Here is a 21,107-nt window from a genome sequence, read left to right as displayed (position 1 = left end):
GTGCTAGGACATAGTGGGACCTATGGCTGTTACACTGGAGCTTGTTGGGGCCCTAGTCCCTGGCACTGGGACATACTGGAGTCCATGGACTTTACACTGGGTCTTGCTGTGGCTCTAGTCCCTGGCACTGGGACATACTGGGTGCACAGCTTCTGCACTGGGACTTACTGGGACCCATGGTGTTCATGACGCTTGCTGGAATCTAGTTACTGGCACTGGGACATGCTGGGACGCTCATGCTCAGCCCTGGGACACACTGGGACCCGTGCACTCAGTGCTGGTACCTGCTGTGCCCCCAGCACTGGGACCACCAGCCCTCTCTGGCTCCCCTGGGGCTCTGGAGCCGCTGCTTCAAGGGGATGGTCCCCTTTCATGTGCGGGTTGGGCTGTTTGCACAGCGCAGCCCCCTCCTCCACTGCCCCTGCCCCCCGATAAACCCGGGGGCAGGGATTCTGTGTCCTGGGCTGTTTGGAGAATCTCACGGCTGTTTATTGGGGTCTGGGACACATTAGCCACGCTGAGAACAAACCTCTCCCACCCACCCCGGTCCCTGCCTGGGACCAGCTCTCACAGCTGCGCTGCGCTGTCAGCTCCATAAATCAACCCCGGGGGGAGGGAGCCTGGGGCAGGCTCACCTCGGCTGAGCAGGGGCCGAAAGGTGCCGGTGGGCTCCTGCTTCGCTGCCTCCCTGAGCTGGGCTGCGGGAGACTCCTGTGGGACCCCCAGGGTGTTTCCCCTGCTCTCTGCTGGCTGCAGCGCCCTGGAGAAATGGAGCAGGTCCAGCCCCACAGTCCTTGGGGGGCTGCCCTGGGAGCCCCCAGCCGCCCCATCCGCAGCTGCCTCTGCTCTGTGGGACACGCTGGCCCCTGGGAGCCGCGGGACCCGGCACGGCACCTTTCCCAGGCTCAGCACTCCCCGCCACCCAGCCCAGCCCGGCCCCCCCGAGCAGGGTCCCGGGGGGGAGCGCGGCCTGGGAACCCCCCACGTCCCCACCTGACCCTGCACAGGTGCTGCTGCCCGCAGCCCCACTGTGCACGGCCATCGTGGCGGCGGTGGTGGTCATGACGGTGGTGGCAGTCGCGGCAGTTGTAATGTACTGGGCGGAGGGGAAGGCACAGAAGCAGAGCCACCAACCCCGACCCACCGCCCAGGTGCTTGTGGCTGTGGCACGGGGCTGGCAGTGCTGTCCCCATCCCGTGGCACAACACAGTGCTGACCGCGCTGGGGGTCCCATGGCCCTTGAGGGCCAAAGCTGTTGGCGGGGCCTGGGGACATGGGGACAGTGTGTGCCTGGGGATCTCACCCCACGTGGATCCCACTGGGGCCCACGGGTGTGTCCATGGAGAGAGCTGGAATGGTTGCACTGGCTCCGGGGGCACAGAGAAGCGGTGGGTGCAGGGTTGGGGAGCTGGGGACATCCTGGGGACCCCATGTGCCCCCCACTTTGCCCCACACCGGGGCAGCAGGCAGGCACCGGCCCATCAGAAAAATAAGATTTATTTTCCAAGCGGCTGCATGTGCACCACCAGTGCCTGCGGGGCCACGACACCGTCCCCGCCGGAGCGCCTCAATGCCGGCCGCACACGGGCCCCTTCCAGTCCAGCCCCGGGGCGCGGGGACCCCCCTCCCCGGCCCTGCCCCGCACGGGCAGCCTGGGCCATGGGAGCGTCCTCCCACCCCGCTGCCAGCTCCGGGGCCGGTGTCGGTGTGGTGCCAGCCCTCGGCCCTGGGCTCAGCTGCCGTCGCCTCGGGCGGGCAGCTCCCTCCCTCCCCGATCTGGTCTCTGGGGCTGGCGTGCGTGCGTGGGGTCTGGCCGGTTCTGCCGCTGTCTCAGGCGGGTGCTGCCGGTCCCCGGCTCATCTCCGTGACACTCGCAGGGGGGTCACTCCCCGCACCTTCAGGCAGTTGCCCCCGAGGTCCCTCCGGCCACCCTGCAGAGAGAGGAGGGGAGAGCTGCAGGCACCGGAGCGGGTCCCAGCTGGGGGGTGCCCCGCTTCTGCCCGCCACCACCCTGTGTTGGCTCTGCATGGAGAATTTGCTCTGAAATGGCCAGTGCCACGGTCCTGGGGCAGCTCAGCGCTGCTCGGGATGGACAGACAGATGGGGCTGTGCCTGGAGAGTGGCTGGGTAGGTGGCTGGGGCGTGGGTGCTGCGGTGAGACCCCCAAGGGGAGTCTCTATGGCTCTTTCACCTGCAGGGACACAGCCCCCTTGGCTGCTCAGTGCCACTGTGACTGACCTGTGGCTGGGGGCTGGTGCCACCTCAGGACAGACCCATAGCCCTGGACAGACCCACAGCCCCACTGGAGGTGAGGAGGCTCATCCCAACCTCCCAGTGCATCAGCACAACTTCCGAGTAGTACTGCCCAGTATAACCCAGTCCAGACCAGCATGGCCCAGGTCTAGCCCAGAATGGCCTAGTATAACCCAGCATGGCTCAGCAGAGCCCAGCACATCCCAGTTCCAGCTCAGCCCACTTCCAGCCTAGCACAGCCCAGCATGGCCCAGTACAGCCCATTTCTAGCCTAGCCCAGCCCAGCCCAGCCCAGCCCATTTCCAACCCAGTACAGCCCATTTCCAGCCCAGCCCAGTCCATTTCCAGCCCAGCCCAGTCCAGTAAAGCGCCTTTCCAGCCCAGCCCCAGAGCCAGGAGATGCAGAGCTAGGTGCCAGCCCAGCTCCTGCCACTGCCCCCAGGGTCCTGGGTGCAACAGGAGCTCCCTGGCTCTTGTACCTCCACAGGGTCCCCTGATGGGGACCCAGCACCGCGCCAGACCCCCAGCTCCAGCCCCGGGGAGCAGCACAGGGACACAGCTCTACCCCAGCCGGAGGGTCCCAGCTGGGGCCAGCCATGCCAAGAACTGGGGCTGGAGGTCCCACCAGGAAGGCTGAGGAGGCTGTAGAGTCCAGCCACTGTGAGGGGGGGCAGGCAGGGGAGCAGGAGCAGCAACTAAAAATGGAGCAGCGGAAACCAGAAGAGCCCCAAGGGCTGGAGTGAGCCCCATGGCCATGTTGCTTGGGATGGCACGTGGGACAGCTTGGGGGTCTTGTGGAACCCCTGCTCACGGCCCTACCAAGGGATGCCCATGGAGCCAGGGAGCTGCCAGCCCCTCACCCTGCACAGCCCACACTGGGGCAGGGGCACCCAGGACCCTGGCTTGGGCAGCGGGACAAGCTCACCACCTTTGAGTCACAGGGTGCTGGGGGGGTCAGCTGGGCAGGGCAGCGGTGCCGTGCTGCCATGCATGGCCCATCTCAGCCCCCTGGTCCACGTAGGAGCCGTGCTGGTGCTTCTGGCAGACCCTGTGTGGGGCTGCTGGGTGGGGACCCCTGCCCAGCCCACCCGTGTGGGGTGTGGGCTGCACCCTGCCTGTCTCCATCGCATCAGGGAGCTGCCTGGGGCAGCCTTGCTGCAGTGCCCGGGGAGCCTGGCAGGGCTGGGGACAGGGACAGGGTCAGCCTCTGAGCTCTGAGCTCCCTGTCGCTGGGTAGCCAAGTGCCCCCGGCACTGGGGTGACTCTTTAACCTCCTGAGACCTCTCAGCCCGGATGGACGTGGGGGAGCAGCCCGGCCCTCTGACGCGAGCAGGAGCTGTGGGCGTGTGGCTACGAGCAGGATTTGGCCGAGAACAGCCAAAACCTCCAGCGGGAGCTGGAGCCAGAGCCTGCTGTTCTCACCAAGACGTGCTGAGCCTCCTGCCCCGCTCAGCCCAGGCAGGGACTGCCGCCCCCCATCCCTTGGGGACATGCTGATCCTCCTGCCCCGCTCAGCCCAGGGACCCCTGCCCCACCGCTCACCCCTTTCCGCTGGTTGCTGAGGCAGAAGGTGCAGATGCTGCGGGGCTGCTTGCTGTCCAGGTCACCCTTGGCCCCGTAGATAGCACTGAAACAGGGCTGCCCGTCCTCGCAGCCCTCGCCCAGAAGCAGCACGTTGGCCAGGTGGGAGATGTAGCTGGAGGCCAGGCGGAGGGTCTCGATCTTGGACAGCTTCCGATCCACCGGCTCAGTTGGGATGAGGGTCCGCAGGGCAGTGAAGGCCGTGTTGACGCTCTGGGTCCGGTCCCGCTCCCGTGCGTTGGCCGCCTGCCTCTGCTTCACCATCACCATCGGGCCCGGTTTCCGCGGCAGCTTGCGGCGAGCCTCGGTGCCCTCGCAGCAGCCGAACGACTGGTCCGACGTGTCGCTCTCGCTCCGGTTCTCCTCGTCCTCCGAGAGGATGCTGATGTCGGGGTAGAGCACACGGGCAGCCACGGGACGCAGCATGGTGAAGGCCATGGCGGGGTGCCCACCCGTGCCCCCGGCCCTGCTGGGGGGACCCCCCGGGCTGCGGGGAGCCTTCCCCCGCCGGCACGGCTGTGACGGCCGGCTCCGGACGTCTTCCCACTGCTGCTCCGCTCCAGCGGCACAGCAGGGCTGGGACGACTGTCTGTGGGGGGAATCAGAATTTATATGGCCGGGGAGGGGCTGGCGCCGGAGCCCACCCCCAGCCGGCCCCTCCAGCTGCCGGCCAGCGTCCAGCGTCCAGCGTCCAGCGTCCAGCGTCCTCGCCCAGCCTGCGGGAACCGCCGCTGGCTCTGGCCATGGGCCTGGCCCTGCTCCGGCACGCCAGCCTGGCCGCAGGCACCTTGCACCCAGGGCCAGGCTCCAGGCTGTGCCCTTGGTGCTGCCGGACCCCGGCAGTGCCACAGACATTGCCAGGGTCACTGCATGCTGAGTGCTCCCTGTACTGCAGCCCCCAGTCTGTGGTGCCTGCAGGGCAATGCCACACACAGTGCCAGCCCATGGGCAGCGTGTCCCCAGCCCCTGCCCAGCTGTCCCCTGCCAGCCCTGGGTCCCACACAGGGCAGCCCAGGGAAAACATGGGGTGTGGGGCCAGGGATGGGGCAGGTACCCAGGACTATGTGGCACTGTTGTGGTCCCTGGGGTGTTTGTCGGCAGGGATGGCAATGGGTGACATGCTGCTCCTGACATCCCACCATGTCCCACTGGGACTGGGTCTGTGCCCGGGAGGATGCCCGGGGCAGGCAGGGAGCAGTGAGGGCAGGCAGCACCACAGGGATGCTCCATGCCCCTCATCCTTCTGTCCCCAGGGCCTGGCACCCTGCATGCCCACCACAGGAGTGTACAGGGGGACATGGTCAGGAGCACGGGCAGCGTTGCAGGCAGCACTGCCAGGCAGCCAGGAGCGTTTCCTCCTGCCTGGGAGGAAGGTGTGCACCGGCAGTGGAAACACGGAGTCTTTTCCTGCAAGGGGAGAGCTGAGCTGGCAGCAGTGGCAGCTGCTGGTGTCCCGGGGAGGGTCCAGGTGTCCCCCCAGCCCGTGGCTGGCTCCCAGTCCTTCCTGGGCACCCGATACCACAGGCAATGGCCACCCTCTGCTCTTCCTCGCTGGGGAGATCTGTGTGGGTCCTGCTCTGCCTTCACCCCCCGGCCCTAAGCCCAGCACCCCGAGAGCAGGCAGGGGGATGGGCAGCTGAGCCAGGCAGGTAGGAGGCTCCCTGCTGCCTTCCCTCCCGGCCCGCGGCCGAGCCCAGCAGAACTTGGCAGCTCGGCGATGCTGCAGGCACGGCAGGTCAAGTGGCAAAGGCAAACGGAGGGCAGGACCTGGCTGCTGGGGACTTGGCCCCGCGGTGCCAGCCCGTGCCAGCTGCTGCCCCTGTCTGGCCGGCAGCCCCGCAGCCGGAGCGGGACGCTGGGGGAAACCTCCATTAATGAAGCAAAAAGAGCCAGCGACGGGGCTTGCTGGGTGCTCCAATGGTGGCCAAGGGACACAGTAGGCATGTTGCAAACCCCAGAGTGAGGTGGTCGACAGGGGAGCCTGGGGAATATGGGATGGGGTGGCACCATGTCACCACGTCACCATGGCCAAAACCCCATGGCTGTGACAATGGACACTGGCTGAGCCAGTGGGTTCCCCCACTGGGGTTGTCCCGGTGTGTGCTGCTGGGACCGTGGCAGGGGCTGCTGTGCTGCCTAGCGCCAGCACCAGCACTAGTTCGCTGCCCACCCATCCTGCTGGCTGTGAGCAAACGGCCCATCTCTCCCCCGCAGGGCACAGGCAGCCCCTTGCCCAAGGGACCCCCCTGCCCTGTTTTCCTTTGCCATTTGTCTGCTGTGCAGAGCCTGTAAATCACACAGTGGGAGGGAGAGTGTCGTTCTGGGGGTTGGAGGTCCTGCTGGGGCTGGGGGCGGGCAGAGCTGTCCCGGGTGTCTGTGCTGTCATGGGGACATGTCCCTTGCTGGCTCCGTTCCCTGCCACCCCTCCCTGTGCATCAGTCCCCAAGAGGGACCCCGACCCTCTCCTGTTCCTGGCAATAGCCCCTGCCTGGGCACAGACCAGGGGCTGTTTCTACCCCTGTGGGGGGGGCAAGCAGTGCCTGGGGCAGAGCTGGGGGTGGGCAAGCCCTTGGCACGGCAGGCAGGGAGCAGGCAGGTGCCTGCACAGAGAGGGGAGCTTCTGCTCTTGCCCCACTCTCGCCCTGCCACCCCTCTGGGCTGTGGCTGGGGGGCCACAGCAGCCCCCAGCCCTGACAGGCAGCAAGACGGATGGCAGGGGCTGTGTACTCAGCTGTGGCTGCCCCACACATGGCCACCAGCTGACAGGGACAGGCTGAGGGGGAGAGCCTGGTCCCCCAGCCCAACCGAGCTGCCCTCGGGAATTTCTGTGGGGCACAGCCACATGTGGGGTGCTGGTGGCCTGTGCTGCTGCTGCAGAGGACGGGACACATGGGGGCACAGGCAGGGAAGGAGCAGCAGGCATTGGAGATGGCTCAGTGTGGGGTGAGGGGCAGCACATGTGTGTGCACATATATGCATGCAAGCTGTGTGCATGGATGTGCAGCTGTGCACATTTATGTGCATCCATGCTTGTATGGGCATGTGTGTGTGGATGTATGTGAGTATAGGTGTGTGCACATGTGTGTATGCAGTTGCACATGTGTGTGCATGTGCATGTGTGTGCATGCATGTGTGTGCTGGTGCATGCAGCATGTCTGTGCACGCAGGGTGCCATGTACACCCCGAGTGCCAGCACCTCCTGCTGCAGAGAGCCCCCAGGCTGGCACACGTGTGTGTGAGACCACCGCCCTGCCAGGCCCTGCACACGGGCAGATGGACAGACAGAAGGAGCCACCAGTCCCGGCCAGGAGAGCAACAGGAGCCACGGGAAGCAGGGAATGCTGCCGGCTCCCTGCCTGTCCGGCTGCCAGCTGCCTGCGGATGCTGCTGCCGCTGGGGTGGGAGGACGCACGGCAGCAGCCCTGTTTTCCTGTGCTGCCCGGCAGGCGCGTGGGACAGGACGTGTGTCCCTGTGCCCGGACCCCCTTCTCCCCCCCCAACACTGAGTGCCTCAGGTCTGACTCAGCCAAGTGGCACGAAGTGCAGCTGGGGGGCTGTGGCACTGCAAACCTCCGGCTGGTGCTGCACCACATGGCTGACCTAAGTGGGTGTCAGGGCATGGTTGTGTTTGGCATCACGGTTTTCCCAGCTGATCTGGCCAAACCAACCAGTCACCAAGCCAAGGGCTGCTGTCCCAGCACAGCGGCACTGTGCTGCACAGCCCTGGGCACTGGGAAAGCAGCACCAGGTGGTGGGTCAGGCATGGATGGTGGGCCCGGGGCATCTGGGACCCAGCATGGGACATGTGGCACGGAGGGGACGTTTCCTGAGCATGGGGTTGCAGGCGTGATGCCAGCCCAACTCACTAGGCATGCCCTGGGTGCAGGCTGCCCTGGGGAGCATCCCTAGAGTTGGGGTGTTGGTCCTACCTCTGCTGCGGGGTAAATGCCCCCTGGCCCGCACTCCAGGGAGTGTTTATCTGCGAGGTGATACTTAAGTGTAAGAAAATAAACAGAGAGCAGATGGGCCAGGGGGCCGGGGCTGCCCCCAGCCCCGCGGGGCTGCTCCAGCCCTGCTGGGAAAACACTGCTGCTGGCGAGGCAAATGGATTCCAGACCTGCGGTAACGCCGGCACATGTGCCTGCCAGGACACCAGGCCTGACCCTGCTGAGCCCCAGCGAAGCAGCTCTGGACTGACCTGTCCCATCCCATCCCATCCCATCCCATCCCATCCCATCCCATCCCATCCCATCCCATCCCATCCCATCCCATCCCATCCCATCCCATCCCATCCCATCCCATCCATCCAGTTCCATCCTACTGAGACCCCTGAGGGTGTTGCCTGGCCCTGCTCACCCACAGCCCCAGACCAGCCCCCCGGCACAGGGGGACATCTGGGACTGGCCCCTCTGCCCGTGGCTCCCCAGTATTGGGGCAGTTCAGGCCAGCAAGGCTGCAGCCCTGCGGAGCTGCCCGGTTGAAGGTGAGCTCAGGGCGCTCTGCCCCGGCCAGCCGGGTGCGTGCAGCATCCAAATCCAGCCGCTTCGCACCCGGCTCTGAGACCGGCCGAGGCCTGAGGGGCAGCTGTTCCTACTTACCCACATGGGGAGACCAGGACTGGCAAACCTGGGAGCCCCCTGGTTGGGGAGGCACTGCAAAATGGGCTGAAGGGGACAGGGTGTTGTGAAACCTTTTGGGGAGCAGGAGCATTTCTCCACCAGGGCAGCCCCTGCCCTTGGACAGGTCCCGGCCTGACCCCGGGGGTCGGGGCTGTGGCAGGGGTCCCCAGGGCAGTGTGGGGAGCCCCGGGCCCCCTCCGCCAGCCAGGCTGTACCTGCAGGCCGGGGCTGCTGGTCTGGAAGGCATTACACGCCTGTCACGCGGGGAAGTCTGTCCCAGTTCCGGAGCTGGGACCCCCCCCCGGCCCAGCCCAGGCTGGGGGGAGCCCACAAAGCGCCTTTGTTCCTGCCCTGGAACGAATGGATTGGAGGCAGCCGGGATCGGCTGTCAGCCGGCGACACTAGAGACCCTGCGGGTCAGGCAGAGGGAAGGGGGACAGGTGGAGGGACATGGCCAGACGAGGCCGATGCAGGGATGGCTGGCTCTGGCAAGACCAGCTCCTGTGCCAGCCAGTGGGCTGTGGCACCGGCAGCACCAGCTGGGGACCAGGTCACGCTGCCCGCACTGTGCCAGCCCCTGGGATGTGCCGTCAGCCCTGGAGATGCTGACACAGCCCCATGGACACAGTGGCTGGTTTTGGCTCCCAGCCTGTGCCCCCAAGCCCTGGGAGCAGTGTCACAGGGCATCCACAGGGCTGGCACGGATGTCCTGGTACTGTTTGCAGGGGATGGGAAGCTGAAAGAGTGGATCCTGCAGAGGGTCTCTCAGCTGGAGAAAGCCCCTGTGGGGTGCAGGAAGAGGGTTGCAGGATCTGGGCAGCCTCGGTTCATTCCCACTCGTGGGGTCCCAGCTCTGCTGAGCTGCCTGACATCCAGCTCCCTTTGTAAGGGGCACAGACCCAGAGAGAGGGGGGTGAGCACAGCCCATAGGAGATGCCCAGCACTGGGGACACAGCCCAGGGCCTGGGCAAAACCCAGTGCCTGCCATGGGGCACCCATCTGAGGGCGCCCTGGCGACGTCCCGTGCTGCTGCAGGAGCTGCCACCTCCTCCTTTTCCCCCCTCCTGGCTCTCTAACAAGAGGAAACTTTTTAGCACGCCACAATTCTTCAGAGAAATTTATGGCCCATCAGGGAGCCATAGGCCAGGGCTGCTCTCTCCGTGAACACTTGCAGGGCTTCCTCCCGGCACAGAGCAGCTTTGATGCGGCACATGCAGCTCGGCCGCCACAGTCACCCTCCGGCACAGCAGCCCCCAGCCCACCCTGCCCTTCCTCCCCAGTGACCTCTGCGGAAACACTGTGCTGGCAGGCAGCTGCAAGCATGCCCTGTCCGTGGGCAGCACTGCCAGTGGCCAACGTGCATGCTGCCCTGCAGAGCTACCGCTCAAGGGGTCCGTGCCCTCCTCCCAGACCCTCTCCCCAGCCCATTTCTGCCCTGGGAAGACAGGAATCATCTGGGGAGGAGCGTGGCCAAGGGAGCAGAGTGAGGGCAGAAGCATCCAACTGTGGTTCCTGTCCCAGTCCTGCTGCTGACTCACAGTGTGGTGGGGTGAGTCAGTGGCCTTTCCGCTCCCTGGATGGAGGTTCCCAGCTCAGAGGGATGCCGAGATGCCTGGGGGATGCTCCAGGCGATTTTTCCAGCCTGTACACAGGTTGAAGATGTGGCATTTGAAGAAATGACAGCATTCCAGCATGGTGCTGGGATGCACATCTTCCACAGCTAAGCCAGAGCTGACCCTGACTTCAGCTGCGTGCCAGTGTGGTCTGGCAGATCATCGTCCCCAGCACCGCATCCATCCCCCAGTACAGCATCCATACTGAATACAGCATTCATCCCCTCTCAGAGCATCGTCCCCAGCACAGCATCCATTCCCTTGCAGAACATTGATCCCTCAGCAAAGCATCTGGTCCTTTGCAGAGCATCCATCCCCTGACAGAGCACCTGTCCCAGGTGCCAGGCCTCCACACCATGCCATGCCATGCCGTACCACTGCATACCCCTGACCCCAGCATCCCTCAGCACCAGGCCCCAGAGCCGTGGGGGGTTTGATTGCCTTTATTCCAAGTGCCACAGCAGGTGTCCCCCCCTCACCATTTCAGTGATGTCCCTCATGGAGAGGGGGACCACAGGATGTGTCCAGGGATGGAGGCAGGTGGTTTTGGGGAGGCATAGCTCAGGGTCCTCCTGATCTGGGCACAGGGTGAGCCCAGAGTCACTGGGAGAGGCCTGAGGATCAGTTGTGCCTGGTTCAGATGTGCCTCTTCCTGGTACGCCTCTGTCCCAATTCGGCTGTGTCCTGGTTTGCCTGTAGCCCTTCCTGGTTCGGCTGTGCCCTGGATGGGCTGTGACCTGGCCCAGTTCCAGTGTGCCCCGGTTCAGCCCGTCCTGGTTCAGCCATTCCTGGCTGAGCTGTGCTCCGGTTTAGCTCATCCTGCCCTGTCCCGTCCCAGTTCGTCCCATCCTAGTTCATCCTATCCCGGTTCAGCCCATCCTGTCCCAGTTCAGCCATTCCCAGATGAGCCATGCCACAGTACAGCCCATTCCATCCCGGTTCAGCCTTCCCAGTTGAGCCATGCCCCCATTTAGCCCGTCCCAGTTCATCCCCTCCCCATCCCAGTTTGTCCCATTCTGGTTTGCCCCATCCTGGTTTATCCTGTCCCGTCCCATCCCAGTTCACCCTATTCCAGTTCATCCCATTCCATCCCAGTCCATCCCATCCTGTCCTGTCCTGGTTCATCCTGTCCTGGCCTGTCCCAGTTCATCCCATCCCACCCCAGTTCATCCCGTCCCATCCCCGTTCATCCTGTCCTGGTCCATCCCGGTTCATCTTCTTCTGTCCCAGTTCATCCCATACCATCCAGTCCCATTCCATCCCATCCCAGTCCATCCCGTCCCATCCCATCGTGGTTCATCCCATCTTGTCCGTCTGTCCCGGTCCATCAGGGTCCATCCCATCCCGTCCCATCCCGTCCCGTCCCGTCTCGTCCCAGTCCATCCCATCTCGTCCCATCCCGTCCCATCCCGGTCTGTCCCGGTCCACCCCTGTCCGCCCCGTCCCGGTCCCCGCGGCCGCTCGCCAAGGCGCAGCGCGGCACAATAGCGCCACCTGCCGGCCCCGCCGCGCCCCCGCGCCGGGCTCCTCCCGCTGCCAGCGGGACCCCGACCCCGGCCCGGCCGGAGGGGCGCGGGGAGACCCCAGCCCCGCAGGGAGCGCCCCCAGGTCTGGGGGGGACCCTGACCCCATCCTCACCGGAGGCTCACGGGCCCCGCGGCTCAGCCCCAGCCCAGCGCTCGGGGACCGGCGGGGGCGGGGGCCTGCGGGGGGCCGTGCAGCCCCCGGAGGGCCGGGCTAGCGCAGGTGCGGCGTGGAGGAGCCCAGGTAGGTGCGGAGGTCGCTGAGGGTGGAGGGGACGATCTTAGCGGGGATGGTGTCCCGGTTGAGCGCCCTGTGAGCAGCGAAGCGGTGGCAGCCCCCGAAGGAGTAAAAGTAATCCCCACCCTGGCTGCCCTTGATCCAGAGCACGTCGATGGGGGGCACCCGCTCGGGTTCCTCCTGGGTAAGGAGAGACCCCCGAGAGCAACACATGCCCCGGCACCCCCCGACCCGCCTGTGCCAGGGCCTCGGTGCTGCTGCGAGCTTCTTCCCTGGCAGTGCCCCCAGGGTGGCAGGGGTTGGTGCAGGGGTGGCAGCCCGGAGCACCTGGGGGGAGCAGGGCCATGCTCACCTGCAGGGTCTGCATGAGGCTCTGCACCTTGTCCGGCTCCAGCTCCGCAGGGATAGGCCGGATGAGGACATGCATGGGAATATTGTGCACGGCTGAGATGTGCTGCGTGTGGATGCTCTGGTCCCCAGCCTCAGCCATGGCTGCAGCCAGGAGCTGGCCGTGTCCTTCCCCCTGCCTGCCCGTCTCAGCCTGCCGTTTCGCCTCGAGCAGCACAGCACCGAGCCGGGCCCCTCTGCTTCCTCCTGTCCCGGCCAGCGCCATCGTCATCGCCACCGCCCCACCGTTTTGCACAGTCACAGTGAAGGGGCAGGACAGGCTGCCGGGACCGGTGCCAACACCAGCTGGCCTGCTGCCTGCTCCTCTCCACTGGCCAGGCTGCGGTCAGGGCTGCCCTCAGCTCCTCGTCCGCACAGGACACCCCTCAGCACGCAGTGGCTGGGCCTCCCACCAGGGCTGCTCGGGGTGCTGGGGATCCCTGTCCTGCTTCCCACCCCGGTGGCTGCCTGGGGGTCTCTGCTCCTACCTGGCCATGCCAGAGCACGAGGGATCATCTGTGGCATCTCAGCTGGGAGCTGGGATGTGCCCCCTGCCTGCCTGGTTGTGTCAGGAACACGTCCCCAACCCCAGAGCCCCCTCCCTGCTGTGCTGGTACTCACGGGGTCCTCAGCGAGGAAGAGGAGGCATGAAACAGCCCCAGAGCTGAGCAGGGAAGCATGGATACTCTGCAGCCGGGCAGACACTGCGGCACTCCAGGTCTGGATCTTTCTAGGTCATTTCTCCAGACCAGTGTCCCAAATGGTGGAGAGGCTCCCAGCAAGAACTGGGTCTCCCACCCCATCGGCTGCCACAGCTGGGGCAGCCTGGATCCCCAGCAGGACTGTGATGCCAGTGAATGGCTGCTCCCATTCCCTCACCCTGGCTCCTGGGGGACATGGTAGGTCCCCAGCCCCAGCGCTGACTCAGAAACATGCCAGTGTGATGGGGCACACTGGGTGACTCACTGCCCAGTATGAGAGTTGGTGACGGTGATGGTTGGGGACAGGTTTGTGAGGCTCTGGGATGAGATTTTTGCAGGATGAATCCAGTGATAACTTTGTAGGTGAATTATTGAGCTCTCAGCTGGGGGACAGCACCAATGTCACCGGGAGTGCAGGGCTCAGTGAGGGCTTTGCTGATGAGCTGGAGGCTGAAAATAATTTGCCCTCCCTCTTTGGCACCCGTCTGTGCAGAAGAAATGCAGTGAGGAGTGTGGGGGCAGGAGTGCCTGGCTGCCCCCTGGGAACCAGGGCTCTGCTGAGTTGTTCCCACTGCCCCCAGCATGTGCCTGGGTGGGTGGGAGTGGATGTGTACATGACAGCAGTTGAAATAAAATCTGCTTACCAAATCCTTGCCGTGCAGGGCAGCCAGGCCCAGGGGGTGAGGCTGGGGGTGCATAAGCATCGCTGGGCACCCCCAGGCTGCACGCTGGGCTCCCCACCACACTGCTGGGATTTTACACGGTGCTTTACTTCCAGGTCAATGCTCTGCTGCTGCTCGCAGCACCTCCGGCACTTTTGCAAGCAGGGTGGCATTGCAAACCCACTGCTCACCTCGGCAGGAGAGTGTCTGGCTGCTGCCCACCAGCTGCTGGCAAGGCAGAGCAGGCAGCGCTGGATGCCCTGGGTGCATCAGCTGCCCCCCTCACAACCAGCTGCCGGGATATCTCCCCACTTTGGTCTGAGGGTAGATGTTTTCTCTGCAATGCTCCTACCCAGGGATGCCCTTGGATGCAGGCACAGGGCACCATGGGACAGAAAGACCATCAGCTTGTGTGCCATCACCCCCCACACCCCTGTACAAATCCCCCGAGACACATGGTTAGTGGCAGAAATCCCTTTTATATCCCTGAATTGCGTTACAAGTAATACTGCGGGCGGCCGGTTCTCAGTAGACTTGTCTTACTGGGGGCTGGCGAGTACAAAACCTGGCAGAAAAAAATCTATCATGCACGGAAAATTATTGCTGTAGTATCTGCTATTTACAGTATAGACAGGGGCAGAGGCGCGGTGCTCCATGCCCACCTGGCCAAGGGACGCGGTGCTGCCGCAGAAAGGCACCGGCATCGCGGGGAAAGCCTGAACTGCTGCGTACTCGCTGGTGGGTGCCTGCATGGCTGGCGTGATGCTCTTCCCCTGCATGGGGGGCAGGTGCGTGGCCACCATACCACGGCAGCGAGGACCGTGACAGGGATGTCCCCGGTAGGCATTGAGCCTATGAGCCGCGGCCGTGGCAATGCAAACCAAGGCGGCGGGAGGAAGACGGTGTAGGGAGGAAGACAGCGCAGGAAGACAGTGTGGGGGTATGCGAGTGCAGCCCCATGGGGTGACGGGCTGAACCCCAACGGTGTCAGGGACCGGCACAGGGTGATGGGGCCGTGGCAGCTCGCAGCCCGAGGTAGGAAGCGGAGGCATGGGTCAGGCCCCGCTCCGGGATGCCGTGTGCACGGTGCTTGCTCCGGGGCCGGTGCGGGGATGCTCCGCCAGGAGGTTGCATAGAATGGCTGGTTTGTCCCCACCGGGCTGGCGCAGGGCAGGGAGCAGAGCAGGAGCCTGTGGCAGCGAGGAAGACCAAGGAAAAGGGCTTTGCCTTTGGGGGAGGCTTGCACGGCACGGAGCCTGGGCTGCTGGGCCAGCTCGTGCCCTCCTGCCTCTGTGCCCGCTGCACAGTCTGCTCTCAGGGTCCTGTCCCTGTCCATGTCACCACGGCTGTGTCCTGGGCACAGCGCCTCTGCTGCAGCACTGCTACTTCCTGCAAGCCAGTGCTAGCACGGCTCTGCCAATCTTGGCAAATAAATAGTAAAAAGCATAAGTTATAAATAATATAAATAAGAACATTTAAATAGACTCACCCAAACTTTACGGCTACACTGACCCCCTCCTCCTGAGCGCAGGCAGGGGGTGATGGTTAGGGGGCCGGAAGCTGGCCAGGCAGGGGGCCAGGCAGAGGCTGGAGGTTGGAGGTACGTGGAGGGGCAGCTGGGGGCTTGGCTGCTGCCCCAGGGTTGGGTCTCCAGCCCAGCTTCCAGCCTGGCCGTTTGCACAGCACGGGGGACTACAACTGCCCAGGGGTCTGCTCCTCAGCCCATCACCATGGCGGAGGCCAGTCATGCCTGGCCAAGCTGGGAGCTGGTGGGGGATGTGTCCCACAGGTCTCTGCTGGGAGCCCCTTGCTCTTCCCCTGACTCCTGTGGGCTGTGGAGCTGCAATGCCAGGGTGAGCACGGGGCTGTGTCCCACGGGACCGTGAGGGCAGGGGGTATCAGGGTGCCCCAGGGCCCAGGCAGTGGGACCCCAGCCTCCAAGGTGACTGACAGCCCTGCCCTCCTGTCAGCCGTGCTGTCCGTCAATCCCGCCGAGCCGTCAGTGGCACCAGCCCATGGTCCCATCAGTGTTAGGGTCAGGGTGAGGTTTTGCTCCTGGGGGGAGCAGAAAAGTGTCTTTTCTCCCCTGGGATCCCCCGGGAGGAGAAGCAGCAGCTCTAAATAAATAATAGTAATAAATTAAATAAATAGAGGTGAAAGTCACGAACTGGGGGAGGAAAGTCTCTCCTGGGTCTAGAAGAGGTCCCCAGGCGTGTCCCCCGCAGAGAGACCTGCCTGGCTGCGTGGGGGCTTGGGGACCCATGGGCAAGGTGCTGGGTCCCGCTGTGGGCCCGGCCAGATCCAGCCCTTCCTGGGGAGCACTGGGGCACCCTCCTCCCAGGTGGGGAGCGAGTTTGTGGGGATGTTCCCTCTGGCCACGGTGCAGCCACAAACCAACTGGCTGCAGCTGCAGGAGCGCTGGCACAGGGACTAGGACTGGGATGGGGGTGGTGATAGGAAAGGGGATGGGGACAGGGATGGGGATGAGGATGGGGATGCGCCACAGGGGGCTGGGGGGCTAGTTCCCTATTGCACAGCTGTGTTCGGAGCCCTTGAAGCAGGCGGACTCGTAGTGCTTGTTGAGGTACGACTTGAGGGCGAAGGTCTTCTCACATTGCTTGCACTTGTAGTGCTTGAAGGCGGAGTGGGTCTGCATGTGGGCACGCAAGTTGGAGCGGTCGGCGAAGGCTTTCCCGCAGTGGGAGCAACCGAAGGGCTTTTCCCCGGTGTGTGAGCGCATGTGGCCCTGCAGCAGCCAGGGCCGGCTGAAGGCTTTGCCGCACACGTCGCACTTGTGCTTGAGGTTGTGGGTGAGGACGTGCATGGCCAGGGCAGGCATGGAGACGTAAGCCTTGCCGCAGGTGGGGCATTTCCTCGCCATCTTGCTGTCCAGGCTGCGGTGGGTCTGCTTGTGCCGGCTGAGGTTGGAGGAGGTGGCGTAGGTCTTGCCACACTCGGGGCAGGAGTGACGGTGGCTGCCACGGCGCTGACTCTCGCTGCGCCTGCGTGACCTCCCGTCTGTGATGAAGAAGGCATCCATGGAGTAGCTGTCCGTCACTGCTGCCTCCCCATTGAAGTAGCGGGCAGAAAAGCTGGACTGGGGGCTCTCGGGGTCGCTGTACTCCTCATGGCTGGGTGCGTAGGCTGGGTCTGGTGGTGGTGGTGGCAGACCTTGCTTCTTGTCAGTGTCGTAGCCAGCTGGTGCCAGGCAGTGCTGGAGGTACCCTGCAGGGACAACACAGCAGGGTCACCATCCCTCTTGGCCAGCCCCACCGGGGACAGGGGAAGCCATGAGCCAAAAATGCCCATTGAGGCAGAACCAGGGCTGTCCCCCCTGCACTGGTCCCTGTCCCTGCTGAGCCCTGGGGTCTACCCCGAGCACTGGAGCTGCCTCGTCCACACCGGGGCTGAGTCTGCCCCAGCTCCTGTCCGCATCTGCTGGCAGAATGGGTCCCATCCGGCGAGTCTGCCCTGGGTGAGAGCTGTAGATGGGGCTGCGGCACATCCAGCTGTGCCTGCCCGGGTGCTGCCCTGGTGCCCCGGCTGCAGGCAGTCCCTGGGGGCCATTAGCCGCCAGACAGCTGTCAGTGCCGAGAGCCTCATTGTTCACCCGGGCAGGCGCCGGTAATGAGCTCTGCTCCATCCACCTCCTCGCCTCCCGAAACCTGGGGTGGCTGAGGTGAGGGCGAAGAGGCTGCCCCAGGTCTCCCTTCCGCAGCAAGGGGGCTGGGAAAGGTCCCCCGCCTCCCTCCTGTCCCCTGGAGGGGCTGTTCCCCGGGGATGGGGCAGCACCTGGAGAGCAGCAGCACCGGGGCCCTGGGGTCCTGCCAAGGAGCTGGACCCACAGTCCCCCAGCCATGGAGCGGGGCTTGGGTGCCACTCCAGTAGTGTCACCCCTGTGTGACATTGGTCTGCTCATGGCTCAGCTCCAAGTAAGGGACTCCTGGCCCGGGTCAGAGTGGGTGCTGTGTGGGCATCCTGTCCCTCCACGCTGGCATATGAAGGTCACCGCGGAAGGAGCAGCGCAGCCCTCTCCCTGCTGGGTCAGAGATGCTGTGGGACATGCTGCCACCCCGGGTCCCCCAAACTGGTCCCGGCGGTCTCCTGCCTTGTGCACACTGGCCCTTGCCAGCTGCTTCAGAAGACATGTCCCTGTTGCTGGTGACAGCAGGGGCTGTTGAGGGCCAAGGGCACATCCAGGCTCAGTCGTGCACACCAGTGGGGCAGCATGGACACCCCAACCCAGCTGCGCCTGAGCATCCCCTAAACCCATGCACCCCCATGCCCATGGGCCTCCCTGCCCAGGGTGAGCGGCTGCTGCCGTTTGTCCCATGGAGGCTGGGGATGCCTGCGTTGGGGAGGGGGCTGTGGGGGGGGGGCAGGGCTGGGCCCCCCCATCCCCCTTGCGCCGTGCTGACAGCGCGGTCGCGCGGGCTGTGCAGAAAGCGCTCTGCTCAGCAATTTCTCACGCTGCCTCCGAGCATGCAGCAAGGTTATTTCCAGGAGAGCAGCGTCGGCAGCTTCTGCCCAGCTGCAGCGCATCCCTCCCCCGCTGGCTCCTGGGTCCTGATGGTGCGGGGGGGAATCAGAGGACCCCCCTGGGCCAGACGGGCCTCGCACCCCTGTGCCCAGCAGAGAAAGCCCACCAAAGGCTTGGGAGAAGCGAGCAGTAGAAAAGGGGGGCACAAGCAACACAGCAGCAATGTTGGCTTGTGTGTGGCTGGATCAGGCCCATTCCCGCATCCAGCTCAGTCTCCCGGTCCCCGAGCAGCCAGGACCCGCCAGCCCACGGCCTGGGACGGACACCCCCCCCCACCCCCGACCTCCTTTTCTAGGGCAGGACCCTGGGCCGCCCCGTCGGGGGTCTCTGCCGATCCCGGTCCCAGAGTCTGCCCCCATGTCCCCTGGCAGGACGGGGCTCCAGGGACCCCAGCCCCCCCAGCCCAGCTCTTCCCACCTCCCCCAGTGTGGCGCAGTGGGGGCTGCCCCTCGCCTCTCCCCCACCTGCTCCCCGTGCCCCGGGGAGGGGACGGCCCTCCCCCGCTCTCCCGGGAGGGGGGCTCGGGGCACCGCTGCGAACAATGAAACCCGCAGGCACACGACGAGGCTCCCGCTCCCCCCGCCGGCCCCCCCTGCCTGCTTCGTGCCCCCTCCCCACCAAAACTTGTCGTGGGCAGAAGCCGGCCTCGCTGCACCCTGGGCGCGGGGGGAGCGGGGCCGGGGCAGCGGGAGCTGCCCACGGGGTCTGCCGCTGTCACGCAGGGGATGTTTCCCCAAGGACCAACTTCGGCAGGGGCCGCTGGCCCCGGAGCAGAGGCCAAGGCGAGGAGGGATGCTCCTCCGCCCCCGCTCCCCGCCGCCCCGCTGCACCCCCCGCCCCCCGCCGCCCGGCTGCGGGACACAACGCCGGGGACCCTCACCCCGTCCCCGTGTCCCACCCCCGCGGCTCCCCCGGTGCCCCGCCGGGCGCACACACAATAGCGGCGAGGGGCGGTCCCCGCGGAGCCCCCGGCCCCGCACTCACCATCGCCGGCGGCGGGGCCGGGCAGCGCGTAGGGGGGCTCCAGGGGGGCGTAGGGGGGCGCGGGGGCCCCGGCGGCCGGGAACGCCTCCGCCTTCAGCTTCTTCACCAAGAAGGAGCGGGGCATGGCGGGGCCGGGCCGGCGCCCTCAGCACTGGACAGCTCCGGTACCGGCACCGCCACCGGCCCCGGCCCCGGCCCCGGCCCCCGCCGCGCCCCGGCCCGGCCCCGCGCTGCGCTCCGGCCCCGGCGGTGCGGACAGCGAGGCGCGGGGAGCCGAGTGCGAGGGGCGGGGAGGCAGGCAGGAGGCAGCAGGGCGGCGAGGAGGAGGAGGAGGAGGAGAAGGAGGTGGAGGAGGAGGGGAGGAGGAAGAGGAGGAGGAGGGGGAGGAAGGCAGGCGCCCGGGGGGGGAGGGGGCCGTTCCGCCCGGCCGCGCCCGGCCCCCCCCCGGAGCCCCCCGAGCCGCCGGCAGCGCGGGGTGCCCCCGGCACCACGGCAGTGTGGGGTCCCCCGGCCCTCCCCCGGGTTCTCCCCCACCCCGGCCACGGACAATGGGGACACGCGGGGATGGGGGGGTGGGACACACCACTGCCTCCCACCGCCTTTGTCTCCCTGCTGCCAGCCCCCAGGGCCTGTGAAGGACCGGGCTGCGGGGCGGGGATCCCCATCCCCGTCCCTGTGCCTGTCCCCATTCCTGTGCCCTGTCCCTTGTCTCCATCCCTGACCCCTGTCCCTGTCCCTGTTTCTTGCCCCTTTCTCCTCTCCCTGTCCTTGCTCCCTGTTCCTATCCCTGTACCCTGCCTCCATTCCCGCCCACCTTCCCTGTCCTCATCTCTGTCCCCTGTCCCTTTCCACTGACTGCTTTCCCTGTCCCTTGTTCTCTGTCCCCATCCCTGTTCCCTCTCCCCTGCCCTCATCCCTGTCCCACCTCTGTCCTGTCCCCATACTTGGCCACTGTCCTTTTCCCTCTCCCCATTCCTCTTCCCTGTCCCTGTTCCCACCTTCTCTCCCTGTCCCGTGTCCCCATCCCCATCCCAGTCCCCAGGGAAGCACCGTGACCTTCACAGCCCACAACAATAGCTGGGCTCGTGGCGGTGCATTGTTCCCTGCCTGAGCCCCCACTTCCCCGCCTCCCCTCGCTGATGCTCCACCGCCGCCCTCCCCCGAGCAGGATGAGGCCCCAATCCTGAGGCAGTCGGTGGCCCTGGTGCTTGGCTCTCCCTGGGGCTGTGCCAGCTTGGGGCTGGCGGGTGACACCGGCACCTGGCTGGCAGTGGGCCCTGCTCCCCTGAGCCCTGTGCTATACTGAGAGCGTTGCAGCACTTAACTAAGGACAGTCCATCATCTGTCACCGCAAGGCAGAGCGCTGGCACGGCTGGTGCAGGGCAGTCCTGGGCACCCCTGGCCTCAGGAGGCACCAACCCTTTCGGCCGAGCATGTGGCATTGGGCCTGGGGACCAAAAGCAGCATCCCCGTGGCCAGCATCCTAGGCCTTCCTGCTCACAGCTGTGTCTGCTGCTTCAGTCGTGCGCAGAGCCTGGGCTGAGGCCATCCCTGCATCACATCAGGCCAGTGGGCCCCTGCTCACTGCTTTGTGTGGCACCCTATGGCCTCCCACAGCATCCACAGCATCCCACAGCATCCCACAGCCCAGGGCATTCCAAGCATACCACAGCTCAGGGCATCCCACAGCCCACAGCATCTCACAGAATCCCACAGCATCCACAGCATACCACAGCCCAGGGCATCCCACAGCACAGGGCATCCCACAGCCCACAGTATCCCCCAGCCCTGAGTACTCCCCCAGCCCTGAGTACTCCATAGCTCACAACATCCCACATCCCATCACACAGGATCCTACAGCCCACAGCATCCCAGAACCTACAGCATCCCACATCCCACAAGATCCCCCATCCCACAGCATCCTAGACCCCAGGGCATCCCGCAGCACCCCAAATCCAGGGCACCCTGCAGCCCACCCCATCAGGCCAGCTCCTAGGGGTGGGGGT

The 21,107-nt window shown here is 65.6% G+C and overlaps 3 protein-coding genes across 3 annotated transcripts; all 3 read right to left on the bottom strand.

The window, feature by feature from the left end:
- Positions 1 to 1,487: 1,487 nt before the first annotated feature.
- Positions 1,488 to 4,391, bottom strand: TCF15 (transcription factor 15). The gene is made up of 2 exons (XM_056354306.1): positions 3,796 to 4,391; positions 1,488 to 1,931 (listed from the first exon to the last, which is right to left on the bottom strand). Exons 1-2 carry the CDS (start codon positions 4,270 to 4,272, stop codon positions 1,857 to 1,859), a joined length of 552 nt encoding a protein of 183 aa, XP_056210281.1. The 5' UTR covers positions 4,273 to 4,391; the 3' UTR covers positions 1,488 to 1,856.
- Positions 4,392 to 10,493: 6,102 nt separating this feature from the next.
- On the bottom strand, positions 10,494 to 12,560 carry SRXN1 (sulfiredoxin 1; the record flags this gene model as incomplete). The annotated part of the gene is made up of 2 exons (XM_056354487.1): positions 10,494 to 12,007; positions 12,180 to 12,560. Coding segments are annotated over 2 exons (585 nt in total), but the record flags the coding sequence as incomplete, so codon positions are not given.
- A 1,482-nt stretch (positions 12,561 to 14,042) lies between these two features.
- SCRT2 (scratch family transcriptional repressor 2) lies at positions 14,043 to 19,927 on the bottom strand. Its single transcript, XM_056355099.1, has 2 exons — positions 19,102 to 19,927; positions 14,043 to 16,802 (listed from the first exon to the last, which is right to left on the bottom strand). The coding sequence occupies exons 1-2, from the start codon at positions 19,223 to 19,225 to the stop codon at positions 16,096 to 16,098; spliced, it is 831 nt and encodes a 276-aa protein (XP_056211074.1). The 5' UTR covers positions 19,226 to 19,927; the 3' UTR covers positions 14,043 to 16,095.
- Positions 19,928 to 21,107: the final 1,180 nt, after the last annotated feature.

The sequence above is a fragment of the Falco biarmicus genome, chromosome 10 (assembly GCF_023638135.1).
Source record: "Falco biarmicus isolate bFalBia1 chromosome 10, bFalBia1.pri, whole genome shotgun sequence".
In the NCBI taxonomy this organism is placed as follows: Eukaryota; Metazoa; Chordata; class Aves; order Falconiformes; family Falconidae; genus Falco; species Falco biarmicus.
The sequence above is the reverse complement of the archived record's forward strand: the minus strand, read 5'-3'. Positions and strand labels throughout refer to the sequence as shown.

Excerpts from the sequence above, each read along its gene's own strand:
- SCRT2 (XM_056355099.1), bottom strand. The coding sequence starts at position 19,225 with ATGCCCCGCTCCTTCTTGGTGAAGAAGCTGAAGGCGGAGGCGTTCCCG. Across the intron at positions 16,803-19,101 it reads CGGCCCCGCCGCCGGCGATG|GGTACCTCCAGCACTGCCTG; the intron begins GTGAGTGCGGGG and ends TTGTCCCTGCAG.
- TCF15 (XM_056354306.1), bottom strand. The coding sequence starts at position 4,272 with ATGGCCTTCACCATGCTGCGTCCCGTGGCTGCCCGTGTGCTCTACCCC. Across the intron at positions 1,932-3,795 it reads TCAGCAACCAGCGGAAAGGG|GGTGGCCGGAGGGACCTCGG; the intron begins GTGAGCGGTGGG and ends CTCTCTCTGCAG.